This window comes from Mandrillus leucophaeus, unplaced genomic scaffold, assembly GCF_000951045.1.
Source record: "Mandrillus leucophaeus isolate KB7577 unplaced genomic scaffold, Mleu.le_1.0 Scaffold16, whole genome shotgun sequence".
Taxonomy (NCBI): Eukaryota; Metazoa; Chordata; class Mammalia; order Primates; family Cercopithecidae; genus Mandrillus; species Mandrillus leucophaeus.
Window position 1 is genome coordinate 3,320,307 of NW_012101587.1, and position 17,083 is coordinate 3,337,389.

General features: G+C 45.4%; 1 protein-coding gene across 1 annotated transcript in view; it reads right to left on the reverse strand.

The window, feature by feature from the left end:
• The window catches only part of ZNF236 (zinc finger protein 236), a 151,290-nt gene that overhangs the window by 4,457 nt on the left and 129,750 nt on the right, over nucleotides 1-17,083 (reverse strand). Inside the window, exons 28-30 of the mRNA XM_011975878.1 lie at nucleotides 11,004-11,201; nucleotides 7,376-7,505; nucleotides 6,334-6,510 (exon numbers count right to left, since the gene is read on the reverse strand). Coding sequence (XP_011831268.1) covers nucleotides 6,334-6,510; nucleotides 7,376-7,505; nucleotides 11,004-11,201 — 505 coding nt within the window. The remainder of the gene's footprint in view (nucleotides 1-6,333; nucleotides 6,511-7,375; nucleotides 7,506-11,003; nucleotides 11,202-17,083) is intronic.

Sequence of the window (17,083 nt, forward strand, 5' to 3'; positions counted from 1 at the left end):
CACCACCTCCAACAACCAAATCACACCCGCAAAATGCATGGAGCACCCCAAGGGGTCTACTCAGACTTTAACATTTCCAGCTCCTTGCACGGCTACTGCCACCCTCTGAAACCTAGTCTAGGTCATTTGTTGTCATTCCTTCCTCAGAGATGGATGGTACTGCTAGATTCTGTGTAGGAAGCAAAGATGAACAAGAGACAGACAGGCAGTAGGATCACACCCCAATATCCATACCCTGAAGGGCATGAACGTTAGCAAATCAAGAGAGAAACCAAAGCCCACATGTTGTCTGTGCCAGGTCAACAGGATGCAGACAGGAGCAGTTGGTGCAGATTCTGTTTGCTCTGTGCCCCTGAGCACCGAGATAGCACCTGAACTGCATGCTGCAGGAAAAGGGGCTTCCAGACACGCTGTGAAGACAGACAGAGATGCTATTCTGGGCCTCTGACTGCCCAGGTGCTGACAGCCCCTACAGAAAGCTCTGTCCAGAGAGAAACCAGCTGCTCAGAAATGCTGTGCTTGCTCAGGTTCTGGGCTGCCATTTTACTCCAATAAATTTCTGCATCCTTGCCAAAATGTATCATAAATTTGATCTAATCAAATTTGTGTGTGTGTGTGTGTGTGTGTGTGTGTGTGTGTGTGTGAGTGAGAAAGGGGCAGTCCATAGCCAGCTTCAACAACTGCATACACTAAGTATTAAAGTAACAAAAGCACAGGCTTCCAGAGATCATGGTGGATGGGAGGCAGGACTAGACTCAGGGACAGAGCAGCATGTGGAGGTTCGCACTGAATTTTTGCCCCAGAACAACTAGGGGAATAAATCAGGAAACCTGAGAGAACCCACAGACTCTCTGAAGGAAGTGGATTGCTCCTGCAGGACCCAGGAGACACCTCAAATACTCCGCCACAGCAAGACCCGCCCAAGGAGAGTCTGAGCTCAGACACGCATAGCCCAGCCCCCACCCAGTGGTCCTTCTCTACCCACTCTGGTAGTGGAAGACAAAGGGCAGATATTCTTGGGAGGTCTAGGGCCCCGCCCACTGCCTGTTCCTCCCTATACTACCATAGCTGATGCGCTCTGGAAAGCACCACCTCCCGGCAGGAGGCCAACCAGTGCAAAAATACAGCATTAAACCACCAAAGCTAAGAACCGTCACAGAGTCCATCTCACCCCCCTGCCACCTCCACCGGAACAGGCGCCAGTATCCACAGCTGAGAGACCACAGATGGTTCACATCACAGGACTCTGTGCAGACAACCCCCAGTACCGGCCTGGAGCCGGGTGGACTTGCTGGGCGGCTAGACCAAGAAGAAAGGTAACAATCACTACAGCTCTGTTCTCAGGGAGCTACAGCCACAGGAAAAGGTGGACAGTACTACATCAAGAGAACACTCTGTAGGACCAAAGAATCTGAACACCAGCCTTCAGCCCTAGACCTTCCCTCTGACAGAGCCCACTCAAATGAGAAGGAACCAGAAAACCAACTCTGGAAATATGACAAAACAAGGCTCTTTGACACCCCCCAAAAATCACACTAGCTCACCAGCAATGGATCCAAACCAAGAAGAAATCCCCAATTTACCTGAAAAACAATTCAGGAAGTTAGTTATTAAGCTAATCAGGAAGGCACTAGAGAAAGGTGTAGCCAAAGGTAAGGAAATAAAAAAACGATACAAGAGGTGAAGGGAGAAATATTCAATGAAATTGATAGCATAATAAAAAAACAAGGAAAACTTCAGGAAACAATAGACATAGAAATGCAAAATGCTCTGAAAAGTCTCAGCAATAGAACAGAACAAGTAGAAGAAAGAAATTCAGAGCTCGAAGACAAGGTCTTCGAATTAACCTAATCCAGCAAAGACAAAGGAAAAAGAAGAAGAAAATATGAACAAAGCCTCCAAGAAGTCTGGGGATTATGTTAAACGACCAAACCTAAGAATAATCGGCATTCCTGAGGAAGAAGAGAAATTTAAAAGTTTGGAAAACATATTTGGGGGAATAATCGAGGAAAACTTCCCCGGCCTTGCTAGACCTAGACATCCAAACACAAGAAGCACAAACAACACCTGGGAAATTCATTGCAAAAAGATCAGTGCTTAGCCACGATGTCATCAGCAACAGCAGCTAAAAAAGCAGAGGGACATTATATAATGATAAAAGGCCTTGTCCAACAGGAAAATACCACAATCCTAGACATACATGTCCCTAACACTGGAACTCCCAAATTTATAAAACAATTACTAATAGATCTAAGAAATGAGATAGACAGCAACACAATAATAGTGGGATACTTCAATATTCCACTGACAGCACTAGACAGTTCATCAAGACAGAAAGTCAAAAAAGAAACAATGGATTTAAACTATACCCTGGAACAAACTGACTTAACAGATATATATATATATAAAAAAAACATTCCATCCAACAATTGCAGAATACACATTGTATTCAACAGCACATGGAACTTTCTCCAAGACAGACCATATGATAAGCCACAAAATGAGCCTCAATAAATTTAAGAAAATGGAAATTGTATCAAGCACTCTCTTAGACCACGGTGGAATAAAACTGGAAATAAATTCCAAAAGGAACCTTCGAAACCATGTAAATATACGAAAATTCAATAACCTGCTCCTGAATGATCACTGGGTGAAAAATGAAATCAAGATAGAAATTAAAAAATTATTCGAACTGAACGACAATAGTGACACAACCTATCATAACCTCTGGGATACAGCAAAGGCAGTGCTAGGAGGAAAGTTCATCGCCCTAAATGTCTACATCAAGCCTGAAAGAGCACACACAGACAATCTACGGTCACACCTCAAGGAACTAGAGAAATAAGAATAAACCAAAACCAAACCCAGCAGAAGAAAAGAAAGACCAGAGCAGAACTAAATGAAATTGAAACAAACAAAAGATAAAATGAAACAAAAAGCTGGTTCCATGAAAAGATAAATAAAACTGATAGACCATTAGCAAGATTAAGAAGAGAGGAAATCCAAATAAGCTCAGTAAGAAGCAAAACGGGAGATACCACAACTGATACCACGGAATATAAAAGATCACTCAGGCCAGGCGTGGTGGCTCACGCCTGTAATCCCAGCACTTTGGGAGGCCAAGGTGGGCGGATCAAGAGGTCAGGAGATGGACACCATCCTGACTAACACGGTGAAACCCCATCTCTACTAAAAATACAAAAAAATTAACTGGGCGCAGTGGCAGGCGCCTGTAGTCCCAGCTGCTCAGAAGGCTGAGGCAGGAGAATGGCGTGAACCCGGGAGGCGGAGCTTGCAGTGAGCTGAGATCACGCCACTGCACTCCAGCCTGGGTGACAGAGCGAGACTCCGTCTCAAAAAAAAAAAAAGAAGATCACTCAAGGCTACTATGAACACCTTTACACACATAAACTAGAAAACCTAGAAGAGATGGACACATTCCTGGAAAGATACAACCCTCCTAGCTTAAATCAGGAAGAACCAGATACCCTGATCAGACCACTAACAAGCAGCAAGATTGAAATGGTAATTTAAAAATTACCAACAAAAAAAAGTCCATGACCAGATGAATTCACAGCAGAATCCTACCAGGCATTCAAAGGAGAATTGGTACCAATTCCACAAGACAGAGGAAAAGAGAACCCTCCCTAAATCATTCTCTGGAGCCAGTATCACCCAAATACCGAAACCAAGAAAGGACATAACCAAAAAAGAAAACTACAGACCATTATCCCTGATGAACACAGATGCTAAAATCCTTAACAAAATACTAGCTAACCAAATCCAACACATATCAAAAAGATTCTCCACCATATGATCAAGTGGGTTTCATACCAGGGATGCAGGAATGGTTAAATATACACAAGTCGATAAATGTGATACACCACATAAACAGAATTAAAAACAAATATCAGATGATCATTTCTACAGATGCAGAAAAAGCATGAGACAAAATCCAGCATCACTTTATGATTAAAACTCCCAGGAAAACCAGCATACAAGGGACATACCTCAATAATAAAAGCCATCTATGACAAGCCCACAGCCAACGTAATACTGAATGATGAAAAGTTAAAAGCATTCCCTCTGAGAACTGAAACAAGACAAGGATGCACACTCTCACCACTCCTCTTCAACATAGCAGTGGAAGTCCTAGCCAGAGCAATCAGAAAAGAGAAGGAAATCAAGCGCATCCAAATCAGTAAAGAGGAAGTCAAACTATCACTGTTTGCTGATGATGTGATTGTTTACCTAGAAAACCCAAAAGACTCTTCCAGAAAGCTCCTAGAACTGATAAAAGAATTCAGCAAAGTTTCCAGATAAAAAATTAATGTACAGAAATCGTAGCTCTTCTATACACCAACAGCAACTAAGCTGAGAAATCAAGAACTCAACCCCTTTTACAATAGCTGGAAAAAACAAAACAAAACAAAAACAAACCAAAAAAAACCTTAGGAATACACCTAACCAAGAACGTAAAAGACCTCCACAAGGAAAACTACAAAACACTGCTGAAAGAAATCACAGATGACACAAACAAATGGAAACACATCCCATGCTCATGGTTGGGTAAATCAATATTGTGAAAACGGCCATACTGCCAAAAGCAATCTACAAATTCAACACAATTCCCATCAAAATACCAACATCATTCTTCACAGAATTAGAAAAAACAATTCTAAAATTGATATGGAATTTTAAAAGAGCTCACGTAGCCAAAGTAAGACTAAGCAAAAAGAACAAATCTGGAGGCATCACATTACCTGATTTCAAACTATACTATAAGGTCAGTCACCAAAATAGCATGGTACTGGTATAAAAATAGGCACACAGACCAATGGAACTGAATAGAGAACCCAGAAATAAACGCAAATACTTACAGCCAAGGGATCCTCAACAAGGCAAACAAAAACATAAAATGGGGAAAGGACACCCTTTTCAACAAACGGTGCTGGGATAATTGGCAAGCCACATGTAGGAGAATGAAAGTGGACCCTCATCTCTCACCTTATACAAAAATCAGCTCAAGATGGATAAAAAAACAGTCTAAGACCTGAAACTATAAAAATTCTAGAAGATAACATTGGAAAAACCCTTCTAGACATTGGCTTAGGCAAGGACCAAGAACACAAAAGTGAATGCAATAAAAACAAGGATAAATAGCTGGGACTTCATTACACTAAAGAGCTTTTGCATGGCAAAAGGAACAGTCAGCAGAGTAAACAGACAACCCACAGAGTGGGAGAAAATCTTCACAATCTATACATCTGACAAAGGACTAATATCCAGAATCTACAACAAATTCAAACTAATCAGTAAGAAAAAAACAAACAATCCCATCAGAAAGTGGGCTAAGGATATGAATAGACAATTCTCAAAAGAAGATATACAAATGGCCAGCAAACATATGAAAAAACACTCAACATCACTAATGATCAGGCAAATGCATATCAAAACCACAATGTGATACCACCTTACTCCTGCAAGAATGGCCATAATCAAAAAACAAAAAAACAGTACATGCTAACATGGATGTGGTTAACAGGGAACACTTCTACACTGCTGGTGGGAATGTAAACTAGCACAGTCACTGTGAAAAAGTGTAGAGATTCCTTAAAGAACTAAAAATAGAACTACCATTTGACCCAGCAATCCCACTACTGGGTATCTACCCAGAGGAAAATAAGTCATTGTATGAAAAAGACACCTGCACACGCATGTTTATAGCAGCACAATTCGCAACTGCAAAAATGGGGAACCAACCCAAATGCCCATAAATCAACAAGTGGATAAAGAAACTGTGGTATATATACACAATGGAATACTACTCAGCCAAAAAAAGAGGAATTAATTAATGGCATTTGCAATGACCTGGATGAGACTGGAGGCCATTATTCTAAGCGAAGTAACACAGGAATGGAAAACCAAACATCATATGTTCTCACTCGTAAGTGGGAGATAAGCTATGAGGATACAAAGGCATGAAAGTGACACAATGGACTCTGGGGACTCATGGGGAAAGGATGGGAGGGGATTGAGGGATGAAAGACCTATAAATAGGGTGCAATGTATACTGCTTGGGTGACGGGTGCACCAAAATCTCACAAATCATCACTAAAGAGCTTACTCATGTAACCAAACACTACCTGTTCCCCCAATAACCTATGGAAATAAATAAAATAAAATAAAGCACAGGTTTCCAGTCCACACAACTGAGGCTGTACCACGTGCAATGCACAATCACCGTGTGAACTGAAGGAAACAATGTATGCGAAACACAGGGTGCCTCGCAGGCCACCGAAGTGTACGCACTCCCAGGTGCAGTGTTCTCACCAGCATAGCTGTGCGCCCGCTTCATGTGCAGCTTCATGTTGCTCTTCTGCGTGAAGCCCATGACACAGTAGGCACACTTGTAGGGCCGCTCCCCCGTGTGCTTCTTCATGTGCACCTGCAGTGCGCTCTTCTGGTTGAAGGCTTTCTCACAAAGCGTGCAATGGAACGGCCGCTCCCCTGTACAGAAAATGGCACATGTCAATGTCTCTAAGAAGAGGATAGTGGATGCCTGGGCTCTACCCTGAGGTATGAACAAGAGGGACTGAATGTTCCTCTTTTCTCTTAGGCTTTCAGCCTGGCTGTCGTCTGAACAAAGGGCTGGAGAAGCCATGGGGAGACCAGAGGGATCCCGGCCAGGTCCTAACAACCCCCAGAAGATGGGGCAGAGGGATCAGAGAGCCATGGAAGGGCCACGGTGGATGCAGCCTGTGGAACCCCAGGCCCACGGTGAGTCGTCAGATGATCACGACAAAAATGAGCATGGGATGATGTCTTGTCAGGCCAGGGCGGAGACAGAAGGGCTGACACAGAGCTATCATGTACCAGTCAAGAGGCAGAGAGATGGGAGAGCTTGTTTCTTTGTTCTGTGTGTTTTTTGTTCTCTAAGACAAAAAGTTTGAGCAGATTTAGGTGGTGTAGGAAAAGCCAGTAGAGAAAAAAAGTTTTAAGATAGAAGAGGAAGATTAAAAATTAAGTTCCCCAGTGACATGAGGACATGGGACCCAGGCACTGGGGGCTGCCGGTTTGCTCTAGCAGGAGGGAAGGAGGGACGTGATGTGGTCAACATCCCAGACACGGCACGGGAGCCTTGCGTGATGCTTCTGTTTCCTACGGTCATAATGTAAGCAGCAAAATCTTCCATGTGAAAAGTTAGTTAAGATGATAAATAGGTCAAAACTCAGGGGAAATGGAACATGTAGACCTTGCTTTATAAATAAAGCATTCCATCACTTGCGAATATTGTACAGGTGGAATTCTGTTTTCTCGCCCATGGTGTCTACTTCAAAGAGTAAGGAAACAAAAGCGCATCCCTCCCCGTTACCTGTGTGGATGCGGCTGTGGCGCTCCAGCTGGCTTGGTTTGGCAAACGCCTTCTCACAAGTGTCACATTTAAACACTCTTGGCTTCTGGGAGCTCAAAGAGGGGCCGGCCTGGTGTGTCTGCATGTGCTCCTGGGAGACAATACACAGAAACCAAGAAACGAGATCAAAACGGAGCTTTCGCAACCAGAAACAAGAGGAAGTAAATGACTACAAAGTTCCAGTCAGTAACAAGGACAAAATCAAAGGCTAATCTGTGATTTGTGTTCTTAAGGACTTTACCCATTGGCAGTGACAACAGGGTGATGGGCTTGGGGCTTCTCGGGGAGACTCCGGTCCCCATCTGAGCTTTACCGCCTACTAGTTATATGGCTTGGCCACATCTGTGTCCCAAATCGGGGTAGAAATATCTCCTTCATCAGCTTTAACTGAGACCAAGGGCATCAAGCCACGAGCCTAGTGCAGGAGTCCAGGTGAGCTCTCTCCGTTGGCTGTGGGGGATCCTGTCCCCGTTTCACACAAGAGTCCACCCAAATGTCACGGCCCGAGGCCACCCATAGGTTGTGGCCCGAGGTCCTGCGGCACCCAGCTGGACGTGTTCAGTGACTCTCACCCACGAGTCCTCGCGGAATGCCTGTGATTCCGAAGTGCATTCTCCTGGTGATATGACAACTGCCTCACGGTGGCTCTGGAGGCTTCTAAAGCCAAGAGGAAACTGTTCCCTTCTCACGTTGTGACTGGTAACTTGCCAGAGATACTACATTCACGTGACCGCAAATTTCTCAAAGATCTGACAGCTGCTGCCCTTGCAGGCACCTGAGGATGTGCAACGTGGTTATTTTCCAAAATTGCACAAGCATAATAACTATCCTGATAGAACTCCAGAGTCTTTAGACCTAACCTCTACCCTGTAAGGCAGGAGTCATGGAAAAGTACATGCTTCCTGTGTGTGTTCAATGTGACTGCCTGTGTTCCAGTTGCAGACGTCACATTGCTCAAGGCCCAGCACAGCCTGGGAGGTGGATGTAATGAAAGCAGCAGGGTGGGAAAAACAAACTCGGGAGGTGAGTGCGGGAGCCTCCCCAGGACGGCAGACCAGGCAGAGCCAGGACTGCAGGTGAGGCCTGACCAGTGACGACACCACCCCTGACGACACCAATCACTATCAACAGCTAGAGGGCATTCCTCGCCCACTCCGTCTGGGGTTCCCACCCGGTCCGCGTTGGATGTAACTACAGTCAGTCACACTGAGCACTAAGCTTCCTGAGGATGGAGCCACCTGTTTCTGGGACCACCTTCTTTGCATACAGTAGGCACTCACTGTTTGCTAAACTGAAAGGAGGACAGAGAGAGTCCGCGGGGGAACAGAGTGTCTGGTGGGACGGAAAGGAAAGCTTTTATAACCTTGGCTTCTGTTTCTCTGACCCCAGAGAGAGAAACTTCCTGCGGTGGTAACAGTACATGCGGCTGCCACTCTATGCTGCTGACTTTAAAAGAAATATCGACGAGCTGCACTCCTCAAAGGGAGGAGTTAGGCTTACCCTGCGGCACAGGTTACTGTAAACCTAGTTCTCCCTAGAAAGTGCTCTCTGAGACAATGGCAAATGTTCCTCAAGAAAGAATTCCATCATAAAATAAGTTTGCAATCAGCTGGAGTTAATATCGTTCTTACTGCAACACAGCTGTCGGCCTGGCTCTGCTACAAGGGAGGTGTGAAGTTTTAAGAAGGGGAGGGGTTGTGCCCTGAAGTTGGTGGGGACTCAGCAGAGCCGCCAGCATGGCCATCAGCTCACCGCACCAGAGGATGCTAATGCAGTCCTGGGGCAGGGAGATTCACCAGAAGGTTTCAAAAGAAAGAGTCCTGTTGATAGTTTATTTTGCTGTGCAGAAGCTCTTAAGTTTAACTGGATCCCATTTACCAACATTGGCTTGTGTTGCAATTGCTTTTGGCATCTTTGTCATGACATCTTTGCCTGTTCCTCTCTCCAGAATGGTATTGTCTAGGTTGTCTTCCAGGGTTTTTAGAGTTGTGGGTTTCACATTTCAGTCTTCAATCCATCTTGAAACAGAAAACCAAGTATCACATGTTCTCACTGATAAGTGGGAGCTACATGGTGAGAACACATGGATCCATAGAGAGGAGCAACTCACACACACTGGGGCCTCCTTGAGGGAGGAGGGAGAGGAGCAGGAAAAAGTATTGGCTACTTAGCTTAGTAGCAGGGTGATGAAATAATCTGTACAACAATCCCCTGTGACCTGAGCTTACCTATATAACAAACCTGCACATGCACCTCTGAACCTAAAGTGAAAGTAAAAAAAATTAAAAATAAAAAAGAACCCAAGCAGCCAAGCAACAGGCTTCCTTCAGGCACAGAGAGGGAGGAGTGAGGGACTCGGGGCTCACCAGCCCCTGGAGGGACCGGGGAGAGGAGCCACAGCAAGCGCCACAGGTGGGGCCCTGGGCTTCCCAGCTCGGACAGGACAGGGCCATCACCACTGACACCACTGGCCTGCAGTACACCCAGTGTCCGTGTGCTCTACTCCACACTCCAAAACAGCCATCCTGGTCACAGGGATCCAAGGATTCCAGTTCCTGGGACAGGAATTCCTTGAGTAGGACTCTCCCTTCTTCTTGTCCTACACTCATTAAAAGACAACAGACACACGAAGGCCACAAACAATCCCTGCCCCCCAACATACACAGGAACCCCAAGGGTCCAGCTGTCTTAGCACAGCTTTCCTTCCCGGCCGGCGTGGCATGCCTCTGACCTCCGCATGGCCTGGCCAAGGCTGGTCAGAAATTTCGCAGGCTATCCCTCACTTGGAATTTGTCTGCTTTTCTCATGTTATGAGGTTTTTGGGAGAAGTGTCATTTTCATCCCACTCTGCCAAGGACAGATGCAGTCTTGATGTGTGGGTGCTGACACTGGCCACGGCCGCTGGGCTGGAGTGGTGCTGGCTAGGCATCCGCGCGGCACGCTCCTCTGTGTTCCACCCCTTCCACACCCCATTCCCTTCACACGGAAGACGTAGCGCCCTGGGCTGGACATCAGAGCACCCTGCTGGGATCTGCCTCCTGCCCACTGTAGCACAGCACCATCTGTGGGGATGTCCCAGAACTCATCCTCTGCTTCCCACATGCGGGCACTCAGGTCTCCACTGTGCAATGATGGCTCTGTTGCAGTGGAAAGCATGCGCAGCTAAACCTTGGGAGGCTGAAGGGGCATCTTCAGGGCTGGTCCCCAGGGTGGGCACACATGCATTTGTTAGGGCCGCCCAATGCCCCTACAGAAAGTCCTACCAAGCCACAGTCTCAACAGCCATTATGTGAGCCAGCCTCGACAATGGGCGCTGACAGACGTTCACATTTCTGCCAGTCTGACAAGGGAGAGAGGGCATTGCAATGTTATTTTAACTTGTGTTGCAAACTGACTGTGAGTTGCAGGTGAACATGCAATCCATCTGTACAGCAAGCGGACCTCTTACAACCAGAACAACACTAAGTCTACATCTATTGAGCTTTTCCTCAAAAACACATGCTGGATTCCCGGCCGGTGTTAAATCTTGGACTCTGTATCTCTAGCCACCTGGGGGGCACACAGCTGTGCTGCGGCACGGTGGGCCTACCTTGAGGTGCGTGGCGCGCTTGAAGGCCTTCCTGCACACAGGGCAGCCGTGGATGCGCTCCCGGCCATGCACCTCCTTGCTGTGGTGCATCAGCACTGCCGCCGATGAGAAGGCGCGGTCACACTCCAGGCACTGGTGTGCCCGGCCCTCCTTCTCGGGCTGGCTGCCCGGGGCCAGGTTCCCAGAGACGCCAGCTACCTGGAAAGAGCCAGAAATTCTGTGACTTTCCACTCACTTGGCTGGATTTGTGCAAGTTTGTGAACTGACAGACACCATGGTGATAACAGGGACATTCCTAGCATGGACGCGCCAAGCCCACGCTGCATGTCCTATCATCAGGATAATTTAGTCAGAGGCACCTTCCACACAATATGAGACCAGAATGCACACTGTGTCCTGCAAGATTGAGACCACACAACAGCAGCTAAGGAATGAGCTCTGTGCCGCACCGACCAGGTGCAAAGTCCAGCTCCAGCGTGACTGTCTGGGCTACTCTGGGCTAAGTACTTAACCAGTCTGTGCTTGCGTCTTCATGGGAGAACCACCTGCCTACCAAGGGCTGCATATGGCAGGCATTCACTAAATGCTCGCTACTGGTAGTAGCTTTAGATAAACAATTCTTAACAACAGAAGGTGTTTTTAGCTTTTAATGGAATTAAACCATTTTTTTCAAACCGTGGATCACAACCAATTAGATTTTCAAATCATCTTACTGGGATGCCACCACCATTTGAAAAAATCATTTTCAAAAATTTCGAAAAAAATTTTTTGAGATGGGGTCTTGCTCTCTTGCCCAGGCTGGAGTTCAGCGGCACAATCACAGCTCACGATAGCCTCAAACTCCTGGGCTCAAGCAATCTTCCCACCTCAACCCTCCCAAATACCTGGGACCACAGGTACGTACCACCTCACCATCATGCCCAGCTAATTTTTTTATTTTTTGTAGAGACAGGGTCTCCTTATGTTGCCCAGGTTGGTCTTAAAACTCCTGAACTCAAGGGATCCTCCTGCCTCTGTCTCCCAAGTGCTGGGATTACAGGTATGAGGCACTGCACCTAGCTGACTCAGCTTTTATAAACAAGAGATTCCAGTTTTGCAAATGCAAATTTCTATGTGATGGCTTAACAAAACAATTATAATACAAATTAATGAGATCTGTCCACATTTTTATTATTCCTAGTTTATCAAATACTTTTTCATTAATTCTGGAATATAATAAGTAAACATTAAAGAAAAATACTTAACAAAAAAAGATTTATACAGGGTGCTATATTATTAATCTGTGCTGTAATTTTAAAAAATGGAATGGGAAAAAAGGAACAAAGGAAAAGATCAGAAAAGACATTGCAGCCTTGTGAGATGTGCAGGAACTGGTGTTATTCTAGAATATGACACCTGCGTCAGGTGTGTGTCTACACGTATCTGTAGGTGTTATTCTATAACATGATACCTGTGTCAGGTGTGTGTGTCTACACATGAGTATCTGCAGGTGTTATTCTACAATATAACACCTGTGTCGGGTGTGTGTCTACAGGTGAATATCTGTGAGCGTAAAGTAAAACGACAGAAACACACGTGTGTTGAGGTCACTGCATACAATATATTCCATGTGAGTCAAAAAAGTCTGAAAAGCACAGGAATAAATGATACTAAAGGCTGGTTGTGTAACGCAGATAAATGCATGCTGACGAACATCAACTCAAACAAAAACCTGCAGTTATGGAGCGGCCTAATGTCCTCCATCAACGTTACGAAGCATCTACCAGGAGTCATGGCAATGAACACACACAGAAAATTGTTTCTGAACCAAACATTTTACTCATGAGATGTGAGAATTCAATATCCGGTCCACATCATTCAAGGAAAGACAAACGAACACACTAAACTTTAAAAACTATTTCTGCAAAATATTTTTCAGCATAATCGCATCAGAAACAAAGCTTCTGAATCATTGCTACTACTGTGAAACAAATCTCCAATGTTCTGCTGAATTCCATAACTACATATATATAAAAATCTACAGACTGAATTATATTAATAGAATTTTGCTAAAATCATACTTGCCCAAAGGAGAAGCGGAAATTGGTTACAGAATGAGTGTGAGATGATTTTTAAGCCTGAGGCATAAACTTGGCCACAGCTAGAAATAATGTGCTTCCCACAGCAGGTTATTCTGCGTGGGGGTGGGAGGGTAGAAGTGTATATGTCTACCCCCTCCCAAGCATGAGGAGTGTGGCTGTTGGGAAGCAGAAGAGAAAGGAAGGCAGCCTCTCACATCCACCTCCTAATGCGCCCGGAAAGGCCTGGCGCAGATCCAACATCCTCTGCGTCCAGCAGCTGGCACTGGCAGGAACTTAATTTTGTTTGCTGAACTGAAACAAGGTCAATATTTCGGAGAAATGCTGCCCACAACACACACCTGGGCACATGATCACCCTTCTGACCCCAAACCTCCCTCTAAAAACCTGCCTCTTACTAAAAAGTTCCCAGCTGAGACCAGCTGATCTCAAGTAACAGGAAATCCAGGTGTAAATGCTCAAAATGATATTCTTCTATTCAGACACGAAGAGTGAGGTAAGACAGATCTAGGTTCAAACACCAGCTCTGTCTCTATTGGCAGGGTGACTAAGTTATTCAAAGCTACCCTTAAATCTCAGAATCCTTGTGAGTAAAACAGGGCCGTGACACTTCAGACACCTCCCGGGCTGTGGGAAGGGCTCGGCTACATAAGGACCACATGCCTAGTGGGAGCCTGGCCTTAGTCACCTGGCCAGCAAGTGTCGGCTCTTTTCTCCTGTAAAACGAGTTTCAAAAGAAGGCCACGGCCCCTTAAGCAGTGAGTGAAGGAAGAAAGGCAGTTTGCTGCAGCAGCTCCCCTCTGATTTAATAGCTTGAAGTTGCTAACAAAGTTAGGTCAGGTCTCTTGATCTTTATGGGAAGGGTCAGGCAGAAATTAGTTCATTCGCTTTTGTAAAGACAGGCTGAGTAAGGCGGCAGTCTGTCAATGGCTCTCTTAGGAGAAAGACGTTTGTACATTGTGAGTACACATCTTGTCAGATCAGTATGAATTTCTCTTCAGATAAACTACGAAGAAAAAGATTTTTAAAAAGCAAAGGTTGTTGCTCTAGGGACTTCACCAGAGAGCGATGTGAGCCCCAGGCCGTAGTAGCTGCTCCAGCGCCACCAGCAGTGTCCTCACCTGAGCACTTGCTTTGGGCCAGGACCTGTGCTCCGTGCCAGGGAACGTTACATGCCCAAATTCTGACCACTATGAGGTAGTCCTAACTACACCTCTGTTTGGGGGTTTGGGTTTTTGTTTGTGTTTGTTTTAAAACACGAACTTGCTCTGTCACCAGGTTGGAGTACAGTGGTAATCATAGCTCACTGCAGTCTCCAACTCCTGGGCTCAAGCAGTCCTCCTGCCTCAGCCTCCCAAAGTGCTGGGATTGCAGGTGTGAGCTACTGTGCCTGGCCACCTCTGTCTTAAAAACAGGCCATCACACAGATGTAGGATTGCCTGAGGGCTCCTGGCCAGAATGCACGGGAGCAGGGATGTGCCCACATCACCAGAGGCTGCAGCCAGCACTCCCAGCCACTCTGTAGTGGGTTCAGATAAACCCAGGGTGCTTAAAGTGGTCCCAGCTTCCTCCCAGAAGCACAGGCCAGAGGCAGACCCAGGCATGTGTCTGAAGTCCCTGGTCAGAGCCCAGGTCAGAGCCTGGAAGCGTCAATATGCATTCCATCTGTATCAAGAGAGCATTAGGATGAAATTAGACCGTGATTAAAACCAATTAATGTTGGCAAACAGTGCTACAAGCTAACAAGGGAAACTTACAGAAAACATCTAAGAGAATTTCTCTTGCTAATTATAGGCATACCTTGTTTTCACTGAACTTCGCTTTTTTTGCCCTCCATAGATATCCTGTCATTTTCACAAATTGAAAGTTTGTGGCGATGCTGCTTTGAGCAAGTCTACTGGTGCCATTTTTCCAATGGCACATGCTCACTTCGTGTCTCTGTGTCACATTTTGGTAATTCTCGCAATATTTCAAAGTCTTTCATTACAGCGTATCTGTTACGGTGATCTGTGATTAGTGATCTTTGATGTTACTATTGTAATTGTGTTGAGGCACCACAAACCCTGCCCATGTAAAATGGCAAACTTAATCTATAACCGTTTGTGTCTGACTGCTTCACCAACTGGCCACCCCACTTCTCCTTGGGGCTCCCTATTCTCTGAGACACAACAACACTGAAATGAGGCCAATTCATGACCCCACAGTGGCCTGTAAGTGTTCAAGTGAAAGGAAGAATCACACATCCCTCACTTCAAAAGCTAGAAATGATTCAGCTTAATGAGGAAGGCATATAGAGAGCTGAGAGAGGCTGAAAGCTCAGTCTCTTGTGTCAAACTATTAGCCAACTTGTGAAATGAAGGTAAGGTTCTTGAAGAAAATTAAAAGTGTTATCCAGTGAACTCATGAATGATAAGAAAGTGGAACTGCACTATTGCTGATAAGCAGAAAGTTTTAACGGCCTAGACAGATCAAAACAGCCACAACCTTCACTTAAGCCAAAGCCTAATCCAGAGCAAGACTCTAACTCTCTTCCATATTATGAAGGCCAAGAGGTGAGGAAGCTGCAGAAGAAAAGTTGGAAACTAGCAGAGGTCGGTCCATGAGAACTAAGGAAAGAAGCCACCTCCATAACACAGCAGTGCAAGGTGAAGCAGCAAGTGCTGATGGAGAAGCTGCAGCAAGTTCTCCAGAACATCCAGCCAAGAGCATCGATGAAGGTCACTCCATTAAACAACAGATTTTCAGAGTAGACAGAACAGCTTTATAGTGGAAGAAGATGCCTCTAGGACTTTCACAGCTACAGAAAAGTCAGTGTCTGGCTTCAAAGGACAGGCTGACTCTTTTATGAGGGGCTAGTGCAGCTAGTGACTTGAAGTTGAAGCCAATGCTCATTTACCATTCCAAAAATTCTTAGGGCCCTTAAGAATGATGCTAAATCCATTCTTTCTGTGCTCTACACATGAAACAATAAAGCCTGAATGACAGTACATCTGTTTACAGCATGATTTACTGAATATCTTAAGCCCACTGCTGAGACCTACTGGTCAGAAAAAAATGATTCCTTTCCAAATATTCCTGCTCTGGTCACGCAATGCACCTGGTCACCCAAGAGCTGTGATGGAGATGTACAGAGGGACGAATGTTGCTTTCATGCCTGCTAACATGACATCCACTCTGCAGCCCATGGATCAAGGAGCAATTTCCACTTTCAAGTCTTACTAAGAAATACATCTCATAAGGCTGTAGCTGACACAGATAGTGATTCCTCTGATGGATTTGGGCAAAGTAAAGTGAAAACCTGTGGAAAGGATTCACCACTCTATATGCCATTAAGAACATTTGTGATTCATGGGAGGAAGTCAAAATATCAACATTAACAGGAGTTTGGAAGAAGCTGATTCCAGCCCTCATGGATGACTTTGAGAGGTTCAAGACCTCAGCGGAAGAAGCAACTACAGATGTGGATGAATGGGCAAGAGAATTAGAAGTGGAGCCTGAAGATGACTGAATTGCTGCAATCTCATGGTATATATAACTCAGCAGATAAGGATCTCATGGTATTTACAACTGTGCAGATAAGGATCTCATGGTATTTATAAGTTGAGCAGACAAGGAGTTGCTTCTTATGGATGAGCAAATAAAGCAGTTACTTAAGACGGAGTCTCCTGTAATCATCATCACTCCTGGTGATGATGCTGTGAACATTGTTGAAATTGCAACAAAAGATTTAAAAGATTACAGAAACTTGGTAAAGCAGCAGTGGGCTTTGAGAGATGGACTCCAATTCTGAAAGAGGTTCTGCTTTGGGTAAAATGCTATCAAACATCATCGCATGCTATGGGGAAATCTTTCATGAAAGGAAGAATTGACGCAGCAAACTTCATTGTTGTCTTATTTTAAGAAATTGCCGGCCAGGCGCGGTGGCTCAAGCCTGTAATCCCAGCACTTTGGGAGGCCGAGACGGGCGGATCACGAGGTCAGGAGACCGAGACCATCCTGGCT